A 26,944-nucleotide genomic window follows, 5' to 3' on the forward strand; every position below is an offset into this window, starting at 1 on the left:
CCAAAATACTGGCCAATAGGATCCAACTATACATTAAAAGGATTATTCACCACGACCAAGTGGTGCAAGGGCTGCAAGGTTGGTTCAACATCTGCAAATCAATGTGATACAATACATTAATAAAAGAAAGAATAAGAACTCTATGATACTCTCAATAGATGCTGAAAAAGCATTTGACAAAGTGCAGCATCCCTTCCTGGTTAAAACTCTTCAAAGTGTAGGGATAGAGGGCACATACCTCAATATTATCAAAGCCATCTATGAAAAACCCACCGCAAATATTATTCTCAATGGAGAAAAACTGAAAGCTTTTCTGCTAAGGTCAGGAACATGGCAAGGATGTCTGTTATCAACACTGCTGTTCAACATAGTACTAGACGTCCTAGCCTCAGCAATCAGACAACAAAAAGAAATTAAAGGCATCCAAGTTGGCAAAGAAGAAGTCAAACTATCACTCTTTGCAGATGATATGATACTACATGTGGAAAACCCAAAAGGCTCCACTCCAAAACTGCTAGAACTTGTACAGGAATTCAGTAAAGTGTCAGGATATAAAATCAATGGACAGAAATCAGTTGCATTTCTTTACAGTAACAACAAGACAGAAGAGAGAGAAATTGAGGAGTCAGTCCCATTTACAATCGCACCCAAAACCATAAAATACCTAGGAATAAACCTAACCAAAGAGGCAAAGAATCTATACTCAGAAAACTATAAAGTACTCATGAAAGAAATTGAGGAAGACACAAAGAAATGGAAAAATGTTCCATGCTCCTGGATTGGAAGAACAAATATTGTGAAAATGTCTATTCTACCTAAAGCAATCTACTCATTTAATGCAATCCCTATCAAAATCCCATCCATTTTTTTTTCAAAGAAATAGAACAAATAATCCTAAAATTTATATGGAGCCAGAAAAGACCTCGGATAGCGAAAGGAATATTGAAAAAGAAAGCCAAAGTTGGGGGCGCCTGGGTGGCTCAGTGGGTTAAGCCTCTGCCTTCAGCTCAGGTCGTGATCCCAGGGTCCTGGGATCAAGCCCCGCATGGGGCTCTCTGCTCAGCAGGGAGCCTGCTTCCCCCCCTCTCTCTGCCTGCCTCTTTGCCCACTTGTGATCTCTCTGTCAAATAAATAAATAAAATCTTTAAAAAAAAAAAAAAAGAAAGAAAGCCAAAGTTGGTGGCATCACAATTCCAGACTTCAAGCTCTATTACAAAGCTGTCATCATCAAGACAGTATGGTACTGGCACAAAAACAGACACATAGATCAATGGAACAGAATAGAGAGCTCAGAAAGAGACCCTCAACTCTATGGTCAACTAATCTTCGACAAAGAAGGAAGGAATGTCCAATGGAAAAAAGACAGCCTCTTCAATAAATGGTGTTGGGAAAATTGGACAGCCACATGCAGAAAAATGAAATTGAACTATTTCCTTACACCACACATGAAAATAGACTCAAAATGGATGAAGGACCTCAATGTGAGAAAGGAATCCATCAAAATCCTTGAGGAGAACACAGGCAGCAACCTCTTTGACCTCAATTGCAGCAACTTCTTCCTAGGAACATCGCCAAAGGCAACAGAAGCAAGGGCAAAAATGAACTATTGGGATTTCATCAAGATCAAAAGCTTTTGTGCAGCAAAGGAAACAGTTAACAAAACCAAAAGACAACTGAAAGAATGGGAGAAGATATTTGCAAACGACACGTCAGATAAAGGGCTAGTATCCAAAATCTATAAAGAGCTTAGCAAGCTCAACACCCAAAGAACAAATAATCCAGTCAAGAAATGGGCAGAGGACATGAACAGACATTTCTGCAAAGAAGACATCCAGATGGCCAACAGACACATGAAAAAATGCTCCACATCACTCGGCATCAGGGAAATACAAATCAAAACCACAATGAGATACCACCTCACACCAGTCAGAATGGCTAAAATTAACAAGTCAAGAAATGACAGATGCTGGCGAGGATGCGGAGAGAGGGGAACCCTCCTACACTGTCGGTGGGAATGCAAGCTGGTGCAACCACTCTGGAAAACAGTGTGGAGGTTCCTCAAAAAACTGAAAATAGAGCTACCCTATGACCCAGCGATTGCACTACTGGGTATATATCCTAAAGATACAAATGTGGTGCTCCGAAGGGGCACGTGCACCCGAATGTTTATAGCAGCAGTGTCCACAATAGCCAAACTGTGGAAAGAATCTAGATGTCCATCAACGGATGAATGGATAAAGAAGAAGTGGTATATATACACTATGGAATACTATGCAGCCATCAAAAGAAATGAAATCTTGCCATTTGCGATGACGTGGATGGAACTAGAGTGTATTATGCTTAGTGAAATAAGTCAATCGGAGAAAGACAACTATCATATGATCTCCCTGATATGAGGAAGTGGAGATGCAATGTGGGGAGGGTGGGGGGGTAGGAAAAGAAAAATGAAAGAAGATGGGATTGGGAGGGAGACAAACCATAAAAGACTCAATAAAGAAAAACGGACTGAGGGTTGCTGGGGGGAGGGGGGACGGGAGAGGGTGGTGGGGATATGGACATTAGGGAGGGTATGTACTATGATGAGTGCTGTGAAATGTGTAAACCTGGCGATTCACAGACCTGTACCCCTGGGGATAAAAATACATTATATATTTATTAAAATAAATAAATTAATTAATTTAAAAAAAGATTGTCTTATTTATTTTTGCCACTTTTATATTTGTATATAAACTTTAGAATCAGTGTTGTTTTGTTTGTATTTATTCTTCTTGGTGTTGAATCTTTGGATTGATGATGTTAAAAATGTTTGGACTTTAGCTACTTAATTATTGCTTTGCTCCTTTGTCTTACTGTTTTTCTTCTGCAAAATTACACATTACAATTTATTTTGCTGTGTCCCACATGTTTCTTACTGTTTTCTGTATTTTTGTCTATCTGTGCTTTAGTTTTGCTATTTTCTGTTGACCCATTTTTTAAGTTCTCTAATCCCATATTCTACCTGTTAAATCTATGCACCAGAGGGAGTCCAAGATGGCAGAAGACTGGGAGACCTTAGTTTCATCTGGTCCCAGGAATTCAGCTAGACAGCTGTCAAATCATTCTGAACACCTGCAAACTCAACTGGAGATCTAACCAAAGAATAGCTGCAACTCTACAAATAGAAAAGTGATCACATTCTGCAAGGTAGAAGGTGAGGAGAGGTGAATCCAAGGCGATATGTGGGAAGATAAACTACTGGGGGAGGGAGCCTCCATCACCCCACTACCAGAAAGTGATATAGAAGTGGAATGCAAAATCAGAACTTTTTGTAGTCTGCTCCATTGAGGGAGCACTGCTTAGTAACTCAGGTGGCTAAGCAGGGGTAGAACCCTAGCCGGGACAGTGTAGTCTCAGGATCCTCGGGGTCACCAGAACACTGGGGGCACCTGAGTGTGCCAGAGTTCCCAGGCATCAGGGAAGGTAGCTGGCAAGCTAGCTCCAGGGCTGGAGTATGGGAGGCTGCCATTTTCATTCTCATCCTATAAAGCATGACGAGAGAGAAAGCCAAGGAACAAAAGCCACATAGAGCAAACCAGAACAGGTTACTTAACATGGTCCCCTGGCAAGGGTGGTGCAATTACACCTGGGGCAAATACACTTGAGAATCAAAGCAACAGGCCCCTCCCTCAGAAGATCAGCTGAACATCCAGCCAAGACCAAGTTTACTGATCAATAAGAACAGCAGAACTCCAGAGCTAGAGAAATACAGCATATAGAATTCATGGCTTTTTTTTTCCCCATGATTCTTTAGCCTTTCAACTTTAATTTTTTCGTAATTATTTTATCTGCCCTTTTGCAATCAATTTCTTATTTTATCAATTCTTTTTTTAAGCTTTTAAAATTTTCATTTTTAGTTACATGCTACACCTTCATTGTATTTAATTTTATTTTTGTATATATATATAATTTCTTCTTTTTCACAGTTTTGGGATGCAGTTTCCTCTAAAAGACCAAAACACAGCCAAAATCTTGTGTATGGCTCTGTTCTATTTACCTGTCTGATCATATTCTCTTTTATCTTTTTTTATTTGTCTATTTTTTGTTTTATTAGTCTTTTTAAAATTTTCATCTTTATGTTACATTCTATCCTTTCAATGCATTTAATTTTGTTTTTGTATACATAAGTTTTTCTTACTTTACAATTTTTAGATGTAGTTTCTTTCTTCTAACAAACTGAACAAAATATACTCAGGATATAGTGTATTACTCTGTTCTGTTCACCTGTCTGTTTATATCTCTTTTTGTTGTTGCTGTAGTTGTTTTTTCTCTTTTGTTTTTAGTTGTCTTTTAATTTTCATTTTTACAGTTACATTCTATCCTTTCATTTAATTTAATTTTATTTTTGTACATATATAAGTTTTTCTTTTGTTACTATTTTGGGTTCTAGTTCTCTTTTTTGCAGGGGGTGGAGTACCTAATTTTCTAACAAACAGACGAAAATACACAGAGGAGCCAGTGTATTGCTTTATTCTGTTCAACTGTCTCCTTATATTCTCTTTTTTTCTTTAATTTTTTTTTCAGTTTCCTCTATTTTCTGATTTCTTTAGTGTATATTTCTCTAGAGTTGTTATTGCCACTTCAGAATTTTATTCTTTCATTCATCTATTCTGGACAGAATGACAAGAAGGAAAAACTCACAACAAAAATAAAGAGAGGCAGTACTGACTGCCAAGTACCTAATCAGTATGGACTTAAGTAAGATGTCAGAACTAGTGTTCAGAATAACAATTATAAAGATACCAGATAGACAACCTCCCCCCCCCAAAAAAAATGGAAGACACTAGAAAATCCCTTTCTGGAGAAAAAGAGGAATTAAAATACAACCGAGTTGAAATAAAAAAGGCTATTAATGAGTTGTAATAAAAAATGGAGGCTCTAACTCCTAGGATAAATGAGGCAAAGGAGAGAATTGGTGATATAGAAGACAAAATGATGGAGAATAAAGAAGCTAAGAAAGAGAGATAAACAAGTACTGGATCATGAGGGAAGAATTCAAGAGATAAGTGACACCATAAAGTGAAACAGTATTAGAATACTTGGTATCCCAGAAGAGGAAAGGGGGGAGGCATAAGGCATATTGGAGCAAATTATAGCAGAGAGCTTCCCTAACCTAGGGAAGAAAACAGGTATCTAAATCCAGGAGGCACAGAGAATGCCCTTCAAAAATAAATAAAAATAAGTTCAACACCCCAACAGATAATAGTAAAACTTGCAAATCTCAGAGACAAACAGAAAATCCTGAAGACAGCTGGGGATAAGAGTCTGTAACCTACAACAGCAGAAATATTAAATTAGCAACAGACCTATCCACAGAGACCTGGAAGGCCATAAAGGACTGGCATGATATATTCAGGGAGTTAAATGAGAAAAATACACAGCCAAGAATACTTTATCCAGCTAGGATTTCATTCAAAAGAGAGGAGTGATAAAAAAGCTTCCAAGGCAAAGTAAAAATAAAAGAATTTGTGATTACCAAACCAGTCCTACAAGAAACAATAAAAGGGATCTTTTCAGCAAAGAGAGACCCAAAAGTAACATAGAAAAGAAAGGAACAGAGACAATATACAGAAACAGTGACTTTACAGGTAATACAATGGCACTAAATTCATATATTTCAATAGTTACTCTGATTGTAAATGGGCTAAATGCCCCAATCAAAAGACACAGGGTAGAAGATTGGATGAAAAAGCAAGACCCATTGATATGGTTTCTTGCAAGAGGCTCATTTTAGACCCAAAGTCACCTCCAGATTTAAGGTGAGCTGTTGAAAAACCATTTCTCATGCTAATGGACATCAAAACAAAGCTGGGATGGCAATCCTTATGGCAGACAGATTAGACTTTAAACCAAAGACTTCTCTAATAAGAGAAGAGAAAGGACACTAGATCATAATTAAAGTGTCTATCCAACAAGATCTAACAATTGTAAACATTTATGCCCCTAAAATAGGAGCAGCAAATTGTATAAGTCAGTTAATAACAAAATTAAAGAAACACATTGATAATAATACAATAATAGGGGACTTTAACACCCCACTCACTGAAATGGATAGATCATCTAAGCAGAAGATCAACAAGGAAACAAGGGTTTTGAATGATGAACTGAACCAGATGGACTTCACAGATATATTCAAAACACTCGGTCCTAAAGCAAAAGAATGCACATTCTTCTCAAGTGCACATGGAACATACTTCAGATTAGATCACTATTGGGTCACAAATCAGGTCTCAACTGGTATCAAAAAAATTGGATCATTCCCTGCATATTTTCAGATCAGAATGCTTTGAAACAGGAACTCAAGAGGAAATTTGGGAAGAACTCAAATACACGTAGGCTAAAGAGCATCCTACTAAAGAATGAATGGGTCAACCAGGAAATTAAAGAAGTTTAAAAAATAATGAAAACACAACTGTTCAAAACGTTTGGGATGCAACAAAGGCAGTCCTAAGAGGGAAGTGCATAGCAATTCAAGCCTTTATCAAGAAACAAGGGTCTCAAATACACAACCTAACTTTAAACCTAAACAAGCCAGAGAAAGAACAGCAAATAAAGTCTAAATCCACCAGAAGAAGAGAAATAATAAAGATTAGGGCAGAAATCAATGAAATAGAAACCAATAAAACAGTAGAACAGATCAGTGAAACTAGGAGTTTTTTCCTTAAAAGAATAGTAAGATTAATAAACCGCTAGCCACACTTACCAAAAAGAAAAAAGACCCACGTAAATAAAATCATGAATGTAAGGGGAGAGATCACAATTAACACCAAAAAATTACAATTATAAGAATATATTATGAGCAACTATATGCCAACAAATTAGACAATTGGAAGAAGTGGATGCCTTCCTAGAAATGAATAAACTACCAAAACTGAAACAGGAAGAAATAGAAAAGATGAACAGACCCATAGCCAGCAAAGAAATTGAAACAGTAATCAGAAATCTCCCAAGAAACAAGAGTCCAGGGCTGAATAGCTTCCCAGGAGAATTCTATCAAACATTTAAAGAAGAATTAGTACCTACTCTTCTGAAGCTGTTTCAAAAATAGAAACAGAAGTAAAACTCCAAACTCTATGAGGTCAGCATTACCTTGATCCCCAAACCAGGCAAAGATGCCACCGCAGAGGAGAATTACAGACCAATACCCTGATGAACATGGATGCCAAAATTCTTACCAAAATACTAGCCAATAGGATCCAATAGTACATTAAAAGGATTATTCACTATCAACAAGTGGGATTTATTCCTGGGCTGCAAGCATGTTCCAACATTCATAAATGAATGTGATATACTGCATAAATAAAAGAAAAACAAGGACCATATGATCTCTCAATAGATGGAGAAAACAATTTGACAAAGTACAGCATTATTTCTTGATTTAAACTTTTCACAGTGAAAGGATAGAGGGAATATATCTCTATATCACAAAATCCACATAGGAAAAGCCCAAAATGAATATCATTCTCAATGGGAAAAAACTGAGAGCTTTCCCCTAAGACCAGGAAGACAACAGGGATGTCCACTATTACCACTGCTATTCAACATAGTACCAGAAGTCCGAGCCTCAGCAATCAGACAACAAAAAGAAATGAAAGGAATTTAAATTGGCAAAGAAGTCAAACTCTCACTCTTCACAGAGGACATAATACTTTATGTGGAACACCCAAGACTCCACCCCAAAATTGCTAGAACTCACACAGCAATTCAGCAACATGGCAGGATACAAAATCAATTGCATTTCTATACAATAACAATGTGACTGAAGAAAGAGAAATTAAGGAATTAATTCCATTTACAATTGCACCAAAACCCACAAGAAACCTAGGAATAACCCTAACCAAAGAAGTGAATGATCTGTACTCAGAAAACTATAGAACACTTATGAAAAAAAAATGAGGAAGACACAAAGAGATGGAAAAACATTCCAAGTGCATGGGTTGGAAGAACAAATATTGTTAAAATTTCTACGCTACCTAGAACAATCCATACATTCAATTCAATCTCTATCAAAATACCATCATCACTTTTTACAGAGCTAGAACAAATATTCCTAAAATTTGTGTGGAACCAGAAAAGATCCTGAATAGCCAAAGGAATGTTGAAAAATAACACTAAAGCTGGTGGCATCACAATGTCAGACATGATGCTCTATTACAAAGCTGTAATAATCAAGACAGTATGTTACTGGCACAAAAACAGACACATAGATCAGTGGGATGGAATAGAGAACCCAGAAATGGGCCCTCAACTCAACAGTCAACTAATATTTGACAAAACAGGGAAGAATATCCAATGAAAAAAGGATAGTCTATCCAATACATGGTGTTGGAAAAATTGGACCGTCAGATGTAGAAGAAAGAAACTGCACCATATACTTACACCATATACAAAAATAGACTCAAAATGGATGAAAGACCTAAATATGAGACAGGAATTCATTTAAATCCTAGAGAACACAGGCAGCAACCTCTATGACCTCAGCCACCACAACTTCCTTTTAGACACGTCTCCAAAGACAAGGGAAACAAAGGCAAAAATGAACTATTGGGACTTCATGAAAATAAAAAGCTTTTGCACAGCAAAGGAAACAGTCAACAAAACCAAAAGACAAATGACAGAAAGGGAGAATATATTTGCAAATATCTTATCAGATAAAGGGCTACAATCCAAAATCTATGAAAAACTTATCAAACTCAGCACCCAAAAAAAATCCAATCAAGAAATGGGCAGAAGACATGAACAGATATTTCTCTGGCCATACAAATGGCCAACAGACATGAAAACACGTTCCATATCACTTGGCATCAGAGAAATACAAATCAAAACCACATTGAAATATCACCTTACACCAGTCAGAATGGCTAAAATTAACAACTCATGAAATGAGAGATGTTGGTGAGGATGTGGAAAAAGGGAAATCCTTTTACACTGTTGGTAGGAATGCAAATGGTGCAGCCACACTGGAAAACAGTATGGAGGTTCCTCAAGAAGTTAAAAATAGGCTACCCTATGACCTAGCAATTGCTCTACTAGGTATTTATTCAAAAGACACAAACATAGTGATTTGAAGGGGCACATGCACATCAATGTTAATAGCAGTAATGTCCACAATGACCAAAATATGGAAAGAGCTCAGATGTCTGTCAACAGATAAATGGATAAAGAAGAAGTGGTGTGTATGTATGTATGTATATACACATACATATACATACATACATACATACACAATGGAATATTACTCAGCCATGAAAAGAATGAAATCTTGCCATTTGCAATGATGTGGATGGAACTAGAGCATATTATGCTAAGCAAAATAAGTCAGTCAGAGAAAGAAAATTATCATATGATCACACTCATATGTGGAATTTAAGAAACAAAACAGAGGATCACAGGGGAAGACAGGAGAAAATAAAACAAGATGAAACCAGAGAGGGAGACAAACCATAAGAGATTCTTCTTTTTTTTTTTTTTAAGATTTAATTTATTTATTTGACAGATCACAAGTAGGCAGAGAGGCAGGCAGAGAGAGAGGGGGAAGAAGGCTCCCCACTGAGCAGAGAGCCTGATGTGGGGGCTGATCCCAGAACCCCGGGATCATAACCCGAGCTGAAGGCAGAGGCTTTAACCCACTGAGCCATCCAGGCGTCCCCATAAGAGATTCTTAATTATAGGAAACAAACAGGGTTGCTGGAGGGGAGGGAGGTAGGGGAATGGGTAACTGGGTGATAGATATTAAGGAGGGCATGTGATGTAATGAGCACTAAGTATTTTATAAGACTGATGAATCACTGACCTCTACCTGTGAAACCAATAATATATTATATGTTAATTAATTGAATTTAAGTTAAAAAATAGAAAAAATAAACCTATCCATTCAATTCTGAATTGTAGGTATGTATTCTTCTGTAAGTGATTTCTAATTTGTTCTTTATAGATTTGAATTTTCTGCTGAAATTCTTTTTTTAATTTCTTTTATCTATTTTCTTCTTCTTTTCTCTTTTTTCTTGAACATATTAACCACAATTTTTAAAAGCCCTTGTCTACAAACTCTGATATCTGGGCCACCTGTTGACCTATTTCCATATTCCATTTCTTTTTGTTTTAAAATCTTGGTTTTAGGTTATATGGTCCTGTGTATTGTTATGCTTAATGATTTTTTTATTGAATTGCAGACATTGTATAATAAACTGTAGAACTTTTCAGATGATGTTGATTTCCACCAGAAAGACCTCATTCTTTCCTTTGCTAAACAGATAATGTGGGAAAATTATTACCTTAATTCTTTCAAGGGACTGAGTTGAATTTTAGTTTTGGTTAAACTTGGTATGTCTCTGCTGCTCCCTTGTAACTAGGACATAGTTTCTCTAGGGATTTAAACTAAGAGCCTGGCATGCCTTCTTTTTTTATAGCATTGGGAGTCTGTAGGAAAGCCAGCTTTACTTTTCAGAAGTTTTTATATTGTTTTTTTAGCCTTATGATTTGTGCATATTCAAAATTTAGCAATTGTATTGAGATGGTTATTAGCCAAGAGTTTGAGACCTTCTAAATCTCTGCTTTTATCACTTTAGCTCTCTGTGACCATGAAAACTATTGCTTTTTTCCCCCCTATCATCTAGCAACAGTCCTATGTTTAGGGCCAAACTTGAATTATAAGCTGCAATTCATGGCCAGAATTGTCAACTACCACAAAGAATGAAGAAGATGCAGTTCACAAATTCATCTACAAGAAGTTCTACTCTTTCTCCAGAACTTTTGTCTTTCAATCCTCATTGCCTCTACAGTCCTAGGTTTTCTAATTGTTCATGAGACATGTTCACCCACAGTCTTTTTCACTATTTTTGCCAATATCACTGTAATTTTGAGCTATTATCATTTCTCATCTGAACTATTGCAATATCATTTTAACTGGACTTCCTTCTTCTGTTCTTCCCATATTTATATTTTTAACAGAGTATCCATAATGATTCTTTTAAAGCACTAGAACAAAGAACTGATATCCAAGACCTATAAAGAACTCCCCAAACTCAACACCCAAAAAAACATATAGTCATGTCAAAAAAACGGGCAGAAGACATGAGTAGACACTTCTCCAATGAAGACATACAAATGGTTAATAGACACATGAAAAAATGTTCATCACCATTAGCCATCAGGGAAATTAAAATCAAAACTACATTGAGATAACACCTTACATCAGTTAGGATGGCAAGCATTAACATGGCAGGAGGGGCGCCTCGGTGGCTCAGTGGGTTAAGCCGCTGCCTTCAGCTCAGGTCATGATCCCAGGGTCCTGGGATCAAGTCCCGCATCGGGCTCTCTCCTCGGCAGGGAGCCTGCTTTCCTCTCACTCTCTCTGTCTACCTCTCTGCCTACTTGTGATCTCTCTCTCTCTGTCAAATAAATAAATAATCTTGGGGGAGGAGTCAAGATGGCAGAGAAGTAGCAGGCTGAGATGACATCGGGTAGCAGGAGATCAGCTAGATAGCTTATCTAACCATTGTGAACACCTATAAATCCAACGGGAAATCGAAGAGAAGAAGAGCAACAATCCCAGAAACAGAAAATCGATCACTTTCTGAAAGGTAGGACCTGCGGAGAAGTGAATCCAAAGCGACGGGAAGATAGACCCCGGGGGGAGGGGCCGGCACCCGGCAAGCGGCGGAGCGACGGAGCACAAAATCGGGACTTTTAAAAGTCGGCTCCACTGGGAGACATCGCTCCAGAGGCTAAACTGGGGGGAAACCCAGGCGGGGTCAGCATAACCCCAGGACCCGCGGGGTCACAGAAGGACTGGGGGTGTCTGAGTGCCGCAGAGCTCGCAGGTATTAGAGCGGGGAAGCCGGCTACAGCGACAAAGCCGAGGAGTGAGCTCTAAGCCCGGGGTTACCTTGTGCCAGTTGCAGGCTGGGTGGGCTCGGAGCGCGGCCGGAGGCCACGGAGACAAAAGCGACCCGGCGCTTTTCTCCAGCTCCAACAATTGACTGCTTTCCTCGAGGCGGGACCGCAAGCCAGGGAGGCGGGGCTATTGGGCGCTTTGCTCTGAGAGCGCACTGAGGAGCGGAACCCCAAGCTCTCGGCTCCTCTGGGCCGAGAGATTGGGAGGCCGCCATCTTCATTCCCGTCCTCCGGAACTCTACGGAAAGCGCTCAGGGAACAAAAGCTCCTGAAAGCGAACCCGAGCGGATTACTTAGCCCGGCCCCTGGCAAGGGCGGTGCAATTCCGCCTGCGGCAAAGACACTTGAGAATCACTACAACAGGCCCCTCCCCCAGAAGATCAACAAGAAACCATCCAAAACCAACTTCAGTCACCAAGAACAGCGGAATTCTACAGCAGGAGAAAGCAAATCCTACCTGGACAAAATGACAAGGCGGAAAAACTCACCTCAAAAAAAAGAACAAGAGGCCGTACCGAAGGCTGGAGACCTAATCAATACAGACATAGGTAGCATGACAGATCTAGAGTTCAGAATGACAATTCTCAAGGTTCTAGCCGGGCTCGAAAAAGGCATAGAAGATATTAGAGAAACCCTCTCCGGAGAGATAAAAGCCCTTTCTGGAGAAATAAAAGAACTAAAATCTAACCAAGTTGAAATCAAAAAAGCTATTCATGAGGTGCAATCAAAAATGGAAGCTCTCACTGCCAGGATAAATGAGGCAGAAGAAAGAATTAGTGACATAGAAGACCAAATGACAGAGAATAAAGAAGCTGAGCAAAAGAGAGACAAACAACTACTGGAACACGAGGAGAGGATTCGAGAGATAAGTGACACCATAAGACGACACAACATTAGAATAATTGGGATTCCAGAAGAAGAAGAAAGAGAGAGGGGAGCAGAAGGTATATTGGAGACAATTATTGGAGAGAATTTCCCTAATATGGCAAAGGGAACAAACATCAAAATCCAGGAGATGCTAAGAACGCCCCTCAAAATCAATAAAAATAGGTCCACACCTCATCACCTGATAGTAAAATTTACAAGTCTTAGCGACAAAGAGAAAATCCTGAAAGCAGCCCGGGAAAAGAAGTCTGTAACATACAAGGGTAAAAACATTAGATTGGCAGCGGACCTATCCACAGAGACCTGGCAGGCCAGAAAGAACTGGCATGATATATTCAGAGCACTAAACGAGAAAAACATGCAGCCAAGAATACTATATCCGGCTAGGCTATCATTGAAAATAGAAGGAGAGATAAAGAGCTTCCAGGACAAACAAAAGCTGAAAGAATTTGCAAACACCAAACTAGCTCTACAGGAAATATTGAAAGGGGTCCTCTAAGCAAAGAGAGACCCTAAAAGTAGTAGATCAGAAAGAAACAGAAACAATATACAGTAACAATCATCTTACAGGCAATACAATGGCACTAAATTCATATCTCTCAATAGTTACCCTGAATGTTAATGGGCTAAATGCCCCAATCAAAAGACACAGGGTATCAGAATGGATAAAAAAACAAAACCCATCCATATGCTGCCTACAAGAAACTCATTTTAGACCCGAAGACACCTCCAGATTTAAAGTGAGGGGGTGGAAAACAATGTATCATGCTAATGGACATCAGAAGAAAGCTGGGGTGGCAATCCTTATATCAGATCAATTAGATTTTAAGCCAAAGACTATAATAAGAGATGAGGAAGGACACTATATCATACTCAAAGGGTCTGTCCAACAAGAAGATCTAACAATCTTAAATATCTATGCCCCTAACATGGGAGCAGCCAACTATATAAACCAATTAATAACAAAATCAAAGAAATACATCGACAGTAATACAATAATAGCAGGGGACTTTAACACTCCCCTCACTGAAATGGACAGATCATCTAAGCAAAAGATCAACAAGGAAATAAAGGCCTTAAATGACACACTGGACCAGATGGACATCACAGATATATTCAGAACATTCCATCCCAAAGCAACAGAATATACATTCTTCTCTAGTGCACATGGAACATTCTCCAGAATAGACCACATCCTGGGTCATAAATCAGGTCTCAATCGGTACCAAAAGATCAAGATCATTCCCTGCATATTTTCAGACCATAATGCTGTGAAGCTCGAACTCAATCACAAGAGGAAATTTGGAAAGAACCCAAATACATGGAGACTAAACAGCATCCTTTTAAAGAATGAATGGGTCAAGCAGGAAATTAAAGAAGAATTGAAAAAATTCATGGAAACAAATGATAATGAAAACACAACAGTTCAAAATCTGTGGGACACAACAAAGGCAGTCCTGAGAGGAAAATATATAGCAGTGCAAGCCTTTCTCAAGAAACAAGAAAGGTCTCAAATACACAACCTAACCCTACACCTAAAGGAGCTGGAGAGAGAACAACAAAGAAAGCCTAAACCCAGCAGGAGAAGAGAAATCATAAAGATCAGAGCAGAAATCAATGAAATAGAAACTAAAAAAACAATAGAACAAATCAACAAAACTAGGAGCTGGTTCTTTGAAAGAATTAATAAGATTGATAAGCCCCTGGCCAGACTTATCAAAAAGAAAAGAGAAAGAACGCAAATAAATAAAATCATGAATGAAAGAGGAGAGATCACAACCAACACCAAAGAAATACAAACAATTATAAGAACATACTACGAGCAACTCTATGGCAACAAATTTGACAACCTGGAAGAAATGGATACATTTCTAGAGATGTATAAACTACCACAACTGAACCAGGAAGAAATAGATAACCTGAACAGACCCATAACCAGTAAGGAGATTGAAACAGTCATCAAAAATCTCCAAACAAACAAAAGTCCAGGACCAGACGGCTTCCCAGGGGAATTCTACCAAACATTTAAAGAAGAATTAATTCCTATTCTCCTGAAACTGTTCCAAAAAATAGAAATGGAAGGAAAACTTCCAAACTCATTCTATGAGGCCAGCATCACCTTGATCCCAAAACCAGACAAGGATCCCACCAAAAAAGAGAATTACAGACCAATATCCTTGATGAACACAGATGCGAAAATTCTCACCAAAATACTGGCCAATAGGATCCAACAGTACATTAAAAGGATTATTCACCACGACCAAGTGGGATTTATTCCAGGGCTGCAAGGTTGGTTCAACATCCGCAAATCCATCAATGTGATACAATACATTAATAAAAGAAAGAGTAAGAACCATATGATACTCTCAATAGATGCTGAAAAAGCGTTTGACAAAGTGCAGCATCCCTTCCTGATTAAAACTCTTCAAAGTGTAGGGATAGAAGGCACATACCTCAACATTATCAAAGCCATCTATGAAAAACCCACCGCAAATATCATTCTCAATGGAGAAAAACTGAAAGCTTTTCCGCTAAGGTCAGGAACACGGCAGGGATGTCCGTTATCACCACTGCTGTTCAATATAGTACTAGAAGTCCTAGCCTCAGCAATCAGACAACAAAAAGAAATTAAAGGCATCCAAATCGGCAAAGAAGAAGTCAAACTATCACTCTTTGCAGATGATATGATACTATATGTGGAAAACCCAAAAGGCTCCACTCCAAAACTGCTAGAACTTATACAGGAATTCAGTAAAGTGTCAGGATATAAAGTCAATGCACAGAAATCAGTCGCATTTCTTTACACTAACAACAAGACAGAAGAAAGAGAAATTGAGGAGTCAGTCCCATTTACAATCGTACCCAAAACCATAAGATACCTAGGAATAAATCTAACCAAAGAGGCAAAGAATCTATACTCAGAAAACTATAAAGTACTCATGAAAGAAATTGATGAAGACACAAAGAAATGGAAAAATATTCCATGCTCATGGATTGGAAGAACAAATATTGTGAAAATGTCTATTTTACCTAAAGCAATCTACACATTTAATGCAATCCCTATCAAAATCCCATCCATTTTTTTTAAAGAAATAGAACAAATAATCCTAAAATTTATATGGAACCAGAAAAGACCTCGAATAGCCAAAGGAATATTGAAAAAGAAAGCCAAAGTCGGTGGTATCACAATTCCAGACTTCAAGCTCTATTACAAAGCTGTCATCATCAAGACAGTATGGTACTGGCACAAAAACAGACATATAGACCAATGGAACAGAATAGAGAGCCCAGAAATAGACCCTCAACTCTATGGTCAACTAATCTTCGACAAAGCAGGAAAGAATATCCAATGGAAAAAAGACAGCCTCTTCAACAAATGGTGCTGGGAAAATTGGACAGCCACATGCAGAAAAATGAAATTGGACTATTTCCTTACACCACACACGAAAATAGACTCAAAGTGGATGAAGGACCTCAATGTGCGAAAGGAATCTATCAAAATCCTTGAGGACAATGCAGGCAGCAACCTCTTTGACCTCCACCGCAGCAACTTCTTCCTAGGAACATCGCCAAAGGCAACAGAAGCAAGGGCAAAAATGAACTATTGGGATTTCATCAAGATCAAAAGCTTTTGTGCAGCAAAGGAAACAGTTAACAAAACCAAAAGACAACTGAAAGAATGGGAGAAGATATTTGCAAACGACACGTCAGATAAAGGGCTAGTATCCAAAATCTATAAAGAGCTTAGCAAGCTCAACACCCAAAGAACAAATAATCCAGTCAAGAAATGGGCAGAGGACATGAACAGACATTTCTGCAAAGAAGACATCCAGATGGCCAACAGACACATGAAAAAATGCTCCACATCACTCGGCATCAGGGAAATACAAATCAAAACCACAATGAGATACCACCTCACACCAGTCAGAATGGCTAAAATTAACAAGTCAAGAAATGACAGATGCTGGCGAGGATGCGGAGAGAGGGGAACCCTCCTACACTGTTGGTGGGAATGCAAGCTGGTGCAACCACTCTGGAAAACAGTGTGGAGGTTCCTCAAAAAACTGAAAATAGAGCTACCCTACGACCCAGCAATTGCACTCCTGGGTATATATCCTAAAGATACAAACGTGGTGCTCCGAAGGGGCACGTGCACCCGAATGTTTATAGCAGCAATGTCCACAATAGCCAAACTGTGGAAAGCGCCTAGATGTCCATCAACAGATGAATGGATAAAGAAGAAGTGGTATATATACACAATGGAATACTATGCAGCCATCAAAAGAAATGAAATCTTGCCATTTGCGATGACGTGGATGGAACTAGAGTGTATTATGCTTAGTGAAATAAGTCAATCGGAGAAATATAACTATCATATGATCTCTTTGATATGAGGAAGTGGAGATGCAAGGTGGGGGGGTTTGGGGGGAGGTAGGAAAAGAAAAAATGAAAAGATGGGATTGGGAGGGAGACAAACCATAAAAGACTCAATCTCAAGAAACAGACTGAGGGTTGCGGGGGGGAAGGGGGATGGGAGAGGGTGGTGGGGAAATGGACATTGGGGAGGGTATGTGCTATGATGAGTGCTGTGAAATGTGTAAACCAGACGATTCACAGACCTGTACCCCTGGGGATAAAAATACATTATATGTTTATTAAAATAAAAAAAATTAAAAAAATAAAATAAATAAATAAATAAATAAATAATCTTAAAAAAAACATGGCAGGAAACAACAAATATTGGAGAGGATGTGAACAGGGAACCCTCTTACACTTTTGGTGGGAATGCAAGTTGGTGTAGCCGCTTTGGAAAACAGTGTAGAGATTCCTCAAAAAATTAAAAATAGAGCTCCCCTATGACCCAGCAATTGCACTACTGGGTATTTACCCCCAAAATACAGATGTAGTGAAAAGAAGGGCCATCTGTACCTCAATGTTCATAGCAGCAATGGCCACAGTCACTAAACTGTGGAAAGAGCCAAGATGCCCTTCGACAGATGAATGGATAAAGAAGGTACGGTCCATATATACAATAGAATATTACACCTCCATCAAAAAGGATGAATACCCAACTTTTGTATCAACATGGACAGGACTGGAGGAGATTATGCTGAATGGAAAAAGTCAAACAGAGAAAGTCAAATATGGTTTCACTTACTTGTAGAACATAAGGAATAACAGGGAGGACATTAGGAGAAGGAAATGAAAAGTGAATTGGGGCAAATCAGAGGGAGAGATGAAGCATGAGAGACAGTGGACTCTGTAAAACAAACTGAGGGTTTTAGAGTGGATGAGTAGGGGGGGAATGGGTGGGTATAAAGGAGGCACGTATTGCAAGGAACTCTGGTTGTTGTATATAAACAATGAATCTTGGAACACTGCATCAAAAGCTAATGATGTATTTTATGGTGACTAACATAACACACAAAAATGTGCATTCTAAACAAAAAAAAAAAAAAGAAAGAAAAACCTAAGTCAGATAATGTAATGATTTTGTTCCAAATTTCAAACCACTCCTCACTTTTTATCAGTAAAATTCAAAGCCCTTTAATGTCCTACAAGACTCTAGATGACCTAGTCTCTTCTTTGATCTCATTCTTCCCTAGTGCTTTCCCCTTTACTCTATCCAGCCATACTGGATACATTGATATTCCCTGGAGAAGCCAGACACTTTTCTGACTTAGCTTCTTATCCCTGGATATTCCCTCTACCTAGAGCACAGTTTCCTCTAATATCTGTACTGTTAATACTTTCACTTCCTTAAAATTTCTGCTCAATTGTCACTTTTTTAAGAGACCTATGGTGATTACCCAATTTTAAAATTTCAGTGGCAACACCTATCTTCCATCTAGACAAGACTGATTCCCCTTATTCTGTAGTAATTTTATGTTTTCTTACAGTGATTTTCACTTTATGCCATACTTTATATGTTACTTTTTAATCTGTTGTTTATCTTTCATCATCACTCTCTCCTCTATAACATAAGCTCCACAAAGACGGGGTCTTTGTTTTATTCATGGATGTACTCCAAATTCCTACAATAGAGCCTGGCACATAAGAGACAATTCATAAATATTTGACAATGATTGAAAAAATATGTCACATCTAATTATTTGGATATTTTCAAATGTACTTTCTACTTCAGAATATAGAACTAAATTTAATTTAGACACAATCAACACAGACCTTGATATATTGCTCAGATGATTCCCTATATGAAACTTACTCTAAAATTCTTAGAGCTAGAAACTCACTCAAATTCTATTCAATTTTGATTTTTCTAATTTATTTGAAAATGGACTATGTATCTACTCATTTCTCTTTGAGATTTACAGTTATTGGTAAAGGCAATACTCTGTAAAAATGAGAAAATCTCCAGAGTCTCTATCTACCATTTACTGTAGGGAATTAGATAGAATGATATGAGATATAAATAGAATAGGCATTTCAAAAATAAAAGCACGTTCCCTTTTGGGATCTTGTCTTTAGGAAGCTGCTACTGTACTCTAGATTAACTCTGTCTTTTTATTCATTCATCCATTCGCAAGTTTTTATTTAAAGTCCAGTTTTAGGGCCCCTGGGTGGCTCAGTGGGTTAAAGCCTCTGCCTTCTGCTCAGGTCATGATCCCAGGGTCCTGGGATCGAGCCCTGCATCGGGCTCTCTGCTCCGCAGGAGCCTGCTTCCTCTCCTCTCTCTCTCTGCCTACTTGTGATCTCTGTCTGTCAAATAAATAAATAAAAATATTTTTAAAAAAATAAAGTCCAGTTTTAACATACAGTGTAACATTAGTTTCGGGTGTTACAATACAGTGATTCATCACTTATATACAGTATACAATGCCCAGTGTTCATCACAGTGTATTAGCTCTGTCTTACTATATCTTCTGGACAATTTAGGAAATAGAAGTTATTATTTTAATCTAATGACAGAAATGAGTCTGAAATGGTGAGATAATGTTTGCTTTCTACAAAGAAAAGTATTAAAAGCTAAGTCATCTCTCCTGATCAACCCCAATTCCCTTCCCTACTCCCATACCACCCTGAATTCAAGGCTTCAGCTTTAGAAACTACTAGGGGATAGAACAGGAAATATACTATTTCTTTCAGAAGAAGATCAGGTAAATAGAAAGTGAGAAAATACGTACAGCTTCCAAACTTCAGTGGGCAGGCATGCACATCCATAGGAAAATCTTCCAAATGCATGGGGCACTCAGCATGAATTGTTAACCTAAAAGAAAGGAGAACAGAAAATGAGATTAAGCTAAAATGAATGGTGGTAAACACACAGCTGAATGTCCATTCACCAGCAGTGGGGTGCTCCTAAGAATAATGGGATTTTGTTTATATTGAGATTGAAGTCTTTATGAACACAAGGGATGAATTAAATGAACTAGAAAGCCTCTCAAAGCAGCATTCGGATTTTAGATCAGATTTGAATTCCACCTTACCACCTTTAGAAAAACAAATATAATTATCTGCCTTAGCTGAGCTCCCTCATCCAGTCCTCCTCCTCGAGGAAATCTGAAAACACCAGGTCCTGAATCATTCACTCCTGATAGCAGTTCAATCATTTATTAAATAATTTTCGGCAGGCTATCAAGTGAGTTAACCAATTTAAAGATTGCACTGGAAAGGAGAGATGAATATCTTCACCTTGATAATGAACTAGTATGAAAAATGACTCTGCTGCTCACAGCAACTGCTATAGTTTTGTTGAAAGAGATGACTTTTGAGGAACACATATACACACTTGTGCACGCATGCGTGTGCACATGCACAAATGCATGCACACATGCGCGTGCACATGGACACACACACACACACACACACACACAAAACTCACCAGGAAAAAAAATACAAAGGTTATGGAGGACATCAAAAACCTCAGAGGTTAAGTCTAAAGAGCTCATGTTTTCTTTATAGGAATATCATGTAGGAGAGACTGCATGGATTCCTCAATGAAAATCTGGATGGGGTATGATTTACCATATCCATATATTCATTTTCTTGCATTAGTCTGCTTAAATAATCTATTCTAAGATTTTCCCTCTGATTTCTTTAAAGAATTTTTAGCCTCAACTTCCCTTGGCCTAGATAGTTGCCTCTGTGTAGAAATAGGACCTATTCAACAGAAATTCAGAGTTCTTTGGAGCCAAGCTCTGATGGGTTATTTCTAGCTAATCAGTATATCTCTTGGTTATACTAGATTCCATCTATGTCATCCTCTTCAAGTTCTAGGGGACTAACTGGCCAGCATCTCCAATCCTAGTTAATTGTTAAACCTGATGAATTATAACACTTCACAAATGATCAGAGGAGCAATACTAGATATTGTACAAAGCAGGCTGATTAAAACAAACATGCTCAAGTGTGTATTAGCAAAAACTCCAGACTAAATGGCAGAAACCAAGCGTATGCTCTTCAACAAATACTTATTCATCTCTTATTTTTACTTCTCCCATATAAACAGTAAAAGGAACTAGACAGCAAGTGTCCTTGCAGATCTAATCAATCCTTTCAATATTTATAAAATGTTCCATATGTCTTGGACAAAAGCTTAATTCTCAAGTCAGCCTGCAATATCTCAACAATCCACTTTTATTCTTAAGGTATAAAGGGGGTTTCTTAATTCAAAGAATTTGACACACAAATAATGTATTTCACTGAGAAACCTGTTCCTAGTGTTGGATAGTTAAAAGATTCCATGAGGCTTTAATAAAGAAAATTGTGTTCTTTCTTTCCACTTATATTAGTACTTCCAAGATACAGCCTTTTATGAGTAATGCCAAGGGGAAATTACTTTATGTCTACCCAGCAGTCCTAGGGACATGGCAAATAAGACCACAACAAATAGATTATCAAATCTATTTGCACAGGGCACTGATTTCTGATTAAGAGCAGAACTGATTTATATAACTTTTCTATCTTCCTTCCCATATACTTCTTGCCCATCATACCTAGGCACAGAGCAGAGAGGAGAAGGCAGATGATGAAGGCAGGGAACTTCACAAGCCAAGTTTTACTAGTCCTGAAACACATCCTAATGCTCTCTGACATCCCATGTCATACTGTCTTCCCTTCTTCCTTTCTTCTTTCTCTTTAACTTGTTACAACATTCAAGACCCCCTTCAACTTTTTCTACAGTAGAAAGCAGCCTGACTATACTCAGGCTAATATCCTCATCACTACAATCTATGTCATAAACATATCTGTCCCCTCCAAAACCTTCCTTCAACCCTCTTATTATTATTACTGTTTTTATTGTTTTGTGTGACAAGAGCACTTAATATAAGATCTGTCCACTTAGCAAATTTTTAAGTATAGCATAGAATATTGTTAACTGAGAAAAGGATCTGAGTAGACATTACTCCAAAGAAGACATACAAATGGACCCATGTACCTGAAAAGGTGCTCAATATCACTAATCATCAGGGAAATGCAAATGAAAACCACAATGAGTTATTACCTCATACCTGTTAGATAGGCTATTATGAAAAAGACAAGAGATAACAAGTATTGATGAGGATGTGGATAAAAAGCAATCCTGTGCACTGTTGGTAGGAATGTAAATTGGTGCAGTAACTCTGGAAAACAGTATGGAGTTTCTTCAAAAAATTAAAAATAGAATTACCATAGGATCCAGCAATCCTACTTTTGGGAATATATGTCCAAAGTTACTAAAATCAGGATTTCAAAGAGTTATCTGCATTACCATATGCACTGTCGTATTATCCACAATAGCCAAGACATGGAAGAAATCTAAGTATCTATCAATAAGTGTATAAGAAAATGTATATACATATAATAGAATATTATTTAGCCTTAACAAAAGAAAGAAATCCTGCCATTTTAAACCACATTGATGAACCTAGAGGACATTGTGCTGAGTGAAATAAACAAGACAGAGAAAGATGAATACTATATGATCTCCCTTATATGTGGGATCTAAAATAGTCAAACTCATAGAAGCAGAGAGTAGAATGGTGGTTACCAGGGGCTGGTGGGGAGGGAATAGGAAGATATTAGTGAAAGGATGCTAGGTTTCAGTTTTACAAGATGAATAAGTCCTAGAGATCTACTGTACAGCAAATAGTCTTTAGTGGGCTTTTTAAGAAAGGTCAGGGACCCCTCAAAATGTGGCATTCAGATCATAGGGACTCAGTTACACTTCATGGTTTGGCCTACTTTGATTCTTATGCAAAAATGAGACAGGAAGTAAGAGACAATCCAGGAAATTCCTTTCTTTGGGGGTTAAAGATACAGATAGAAAGGAAACTTTGCTAGCCCTGCATATATGCATACAAGTGTCCACATGCGCACACACACCCTCCCCTCCATTACTGCTCTTATTTCACGGTGCTTTGCAGCATCCTGGCTCCCTTGTCACCTTACCATTTGCTGTTCAAAACTGGTTTCTATTTTACCATAGTAAAAAGTTAGTTTTATTACTACTATGACCCCCTAACTAGTCTCTGCTATCACCCTTTCCTCTTACAGTATATTCTCTACACAATAGTCTTCTAATGCTTCCTCATCTATTTTTGAAAGATTTTATTTATTTGACACAGAGAGAGAGAGAGAGAGAGCACACAAACAGGTGGAGCAGCAGGCAAAAGGAGGAGAAGCAGGCTCCTTGCTGAGCAGAGAGCCCAATGTAGGGCTCAATCCCAGGACCCTGGGACCATGACCTGAGCCAAAGGCAGATTCTTAACTGACTGAACCACCCAGGTGCCCCTAAGGCTTCTTCATCTTATACCGACTAAAAGCCAAAGTCCTTGCCATGGCTAATGGGGTCTTATATGACCTTGTCTTCTGTTCCTATACGGCTTATCTCCTACAAAGTCCTCCCTTGTTCACTTTGTTCCAGCCACACTGTCTTCCTTGTTGCTCTTTCAACATGTCAGGTTCTTACAGCATGTTCTTTGCACTTGTTACACCTTCATATTTTTTTTTCAAATCTTTGCTTAATTATTGTTTTCTAAATGAGGCCCACCCCAACCTCTACTCAGTTTACTATCTACATTAGGTTAGTAAACCTTACCATGCTCTTTCTTTTCCCATAGCACTTAACATTTAATATGTTATAACATCTATTTTTTTCTATTTGTCATTTTTTTTCTCCTTACTATAAGGTTTTGGATTTTTGCCTTGTTTTCTCTTTGATGGGTGCTAGGAACCTAGCATGTTACCTGGCACACTGTAGGTGTTCAGCACATATCCACTGAATGAATGAATTAAAGAATGAGTTTTCTTTCCTAAAAGCATGTATTTCTATGAGGATCTTGCAGAGAGGAGGTATAGGCTAGGAAAACAGGGCTTAGGTATTTTTAGGGTTCCAGGCAAAAAGCATCTTAATATGATTCCTTAATAGCATAATATCTCAACTTATTCTTTTCTGTGGGCATATAGCCTCTTTCCTGGAATTTCAGAGGAGAAAGAACTTTATCAAAATATTTATCAAAAATATCTGGTTTTATCCCCTCAGATGTTTTACATATGATGAAACAGAAGGGAAGGAAATTAAACTAAAAAGGAAATTAAACTACAAGTTTCCTGAGTCTTTGGTGTAGTCTTTAAATACTTTCTGATCACCGACTATTTGCCAGTTAATATTCTAAGCAATGTAAGTGTATTAGTAAACATATCAAGAGTGCTACCCTCTTAAAACTTACATTTGAGTGAAGGGAAGACTTATCAATCATATAATATAGTAAAAGGTAATATGCTTTGGGAAGAAAAATACTATGTGAATAGAAAGTATTAGAGAGGGATTGCAATTTTTAGTAGGGTGTTCAGGGAATACCTCACTGAGTAGGTGACATTTAAGCAGTAACCTGAAGGAAATGAGAGTGAGCCTTGTAGACACTTGGAAGAACATTCAAAATAGAGGGAGTAACAAATGCAAAGGCCTTGAGATAGAAATTAGTCCAGTGTATTCAAGGAAGAGCAACTAGGCCACTGTGGCCATAGTGGAGAGAGAAAGAGGAAAGATTAATAGTAGATGAATTTAAAGAGGAAACTATGGGGAATATACTAGATAGTACAAGGGCCTCCTAGGATATTTAGGTGTTTGGTTTGTTTGTTTGTTTGTTTGTTTTAGATTTTATTTATTTATTTGACAGACACAGTGAGAAAGGGAACACAAGCAGAGGGAGTGGGAGAGAGAGAAGCAGGCTTTCCACTGAACAGGGAGCCTGATGTGGGGCTTGATCCCAGGAACCCGGGACCATGACCTGAGCCAAAGGCAGATTTCTAATGACTGAGCCACCCAGGTGCTCTGGGTATTTTGGGTTTTACCTTAAATGAGATGTGGAGGTATCACATAATTTTTAGTAGAATGGTGATTTGATCTAACATTTTAGGATTATTCTGGCAGCTGTGTGAAGAATAACTTGAAGGACAACAGCAGGAAGGTGAAATTCAGCACCCATTCATGATTCAAAACTCTCAAAAAACTAGAAATAGAAGGGAACTTTCTCAACTGATAAAGAACATTTGTGAAAAATCTACATCTGGAACCATACTTTATGATTAAAGACTATTTCCTCCTAAGATCATGAACAAAATAAGGATGTCCATTCTCTGTCATTAAGCATTTTCCTGGAGATTTTTAATCAGTCTAAGAAAGAAAGTAATGGAAGTCACTGCTAATGGGTATGCAGTTTCTTTTTTAGAGCAACTTAAGTATTCTGAAATTATGTATTGGTGATACCTACATAACCCTGTAAATATACCAGAAAACATTTACTTTTACATTTAAAAAAGGTGAATTATAGGACACATGGATCATATTTCAGTAAAGCTGCTTAAAAATTTAGGCAAGCTATGGGGTGCCTAGGTGGCTCAATTGGTTAAGCATCTGCCTTTGGCTCAGGTAATGATCTCAGGGTTCCGGGATTGAGCCCCATACCAAGCCCCACATGGAGCCCTGAGTCTGCTCCTCCCCACTGCTCATACGTGTATTCACTCTCTCTCTCTCTCTTTCTCTCTCTCTCTCAAATAAATAAGATATTAAAAAAATTTAGGCAAACTAAAGAAGTTAAAGAAATGAAAAATGGAAAGTAAAAAGCAAAACTTTCTTTAATTGCAAATAACAAGTTTCAGATAGTCCATGTTTATAGAAGTCCTAACATTATTAAGATTCTCTCCAAATTGATCACTGGATTCAACACATTTCTTATCAAATCTCAGAAGCTTTTCTTTTTATAAAAATAGCAAGCTGATCCTTAAAGTTATATAGGAATACAAAGGATCTAGAATAGGCAATCCATATTTAAAAAGAAAAAAAACTTCCCAATTTCAAAACATACTAATAAACTACAGTAATCAATATGGCATGGGTTTGGTCTAAAAATAGGCAATATCGATCAAAGAAAAAGAATAGAAAGTCCAGAGATAACTTCCACATATATAGTCAATTGACTTTGACCAAGGTTCAAAGCAATTCAGTACAGAAAAAAATAGCATTTTCAATAAATGGTGCTGGGAGAATATCTACATGCAAAAAAATGAACATAGACACTTACCTCATATCATAAACAAAAATCAACTCCAGTGGAACATACGTCAAAATGCAAAAGCTAAAATTTCTAAAAAATTATAGGAGAAAATCTTTGTAACCTGGAGTCAAGCAAAGATTTCTTAGACCACCAGAAGTATGAGCTATAAAAAAATAAAAAATGTAATAAAATGGACCTCACCGAAATATAAACATTTTGCTCTTCAAAAGACACCATAAGAAAATAAAAAGACAGCCATAAAATGAGTCTATTTGTGAATCATATGTTGATAAATAATCTATATTAAGAACATATAAATAATTCTTACAACTCCATATCTTTTCCAACATTTGTTGTTTCTATCCTTGTTAATTTTTACCATTCTAACTGGTGTAAGGGGGTATCTCAATGTGGTATTGATGTGAATTTCCCAGATGGCTAATGACTATGAACACTTTTACATGAGTCTGCTAGCTATTTGTATGTCTTGCTCATAGCAGCAATGTCCACAATAGCCAAACTGTGGAAAGGGTTGAGATGCTCTTCAACAGATGACTGGATAAGGAAGATGTGGGCCTTATATACAGTGGAATATTACTCAGCCATCAAAAAGGATGAATGCCAAACTT

At 37.8% G+C, this 26,944-nt stretch overlaps 1 protein-coding gene across 1 annotated transcript in view; it reads right to left on the bottom strand.

The window, feature by feature from the left end:
* The window catches only part of GABRA3 (gamma-aminobutyric acid type A receptor subunit alpha3), a gene marked incomplete at both ends in the record, with an annotated part of 353,799 nt that overhangs the window by 82,545 nt on the left and 244,310 nt on the right, over nt 1-26,944 (bottom strand). The window contains one exon of the mRNA XM_080795411.1: nt 19,962-20,044. Within this exon, the coding sequence (XP_080651537.1) occupies nt 19,962-20,044 (83 nt within the window). The remainder of the gene's footprint in view (nt 1-19,961; nt 20,045-26,944) is intronic.

Source organism: Martes martes (genome assembly GCF_963455335.1).
Source record: "Martes martes genome assembly, chromosome: X".
NCBI lineage: Eukaryota > Metazoa > Chordata > Mammalia > Carnivora > Mustelidae > Martes > Martes martes.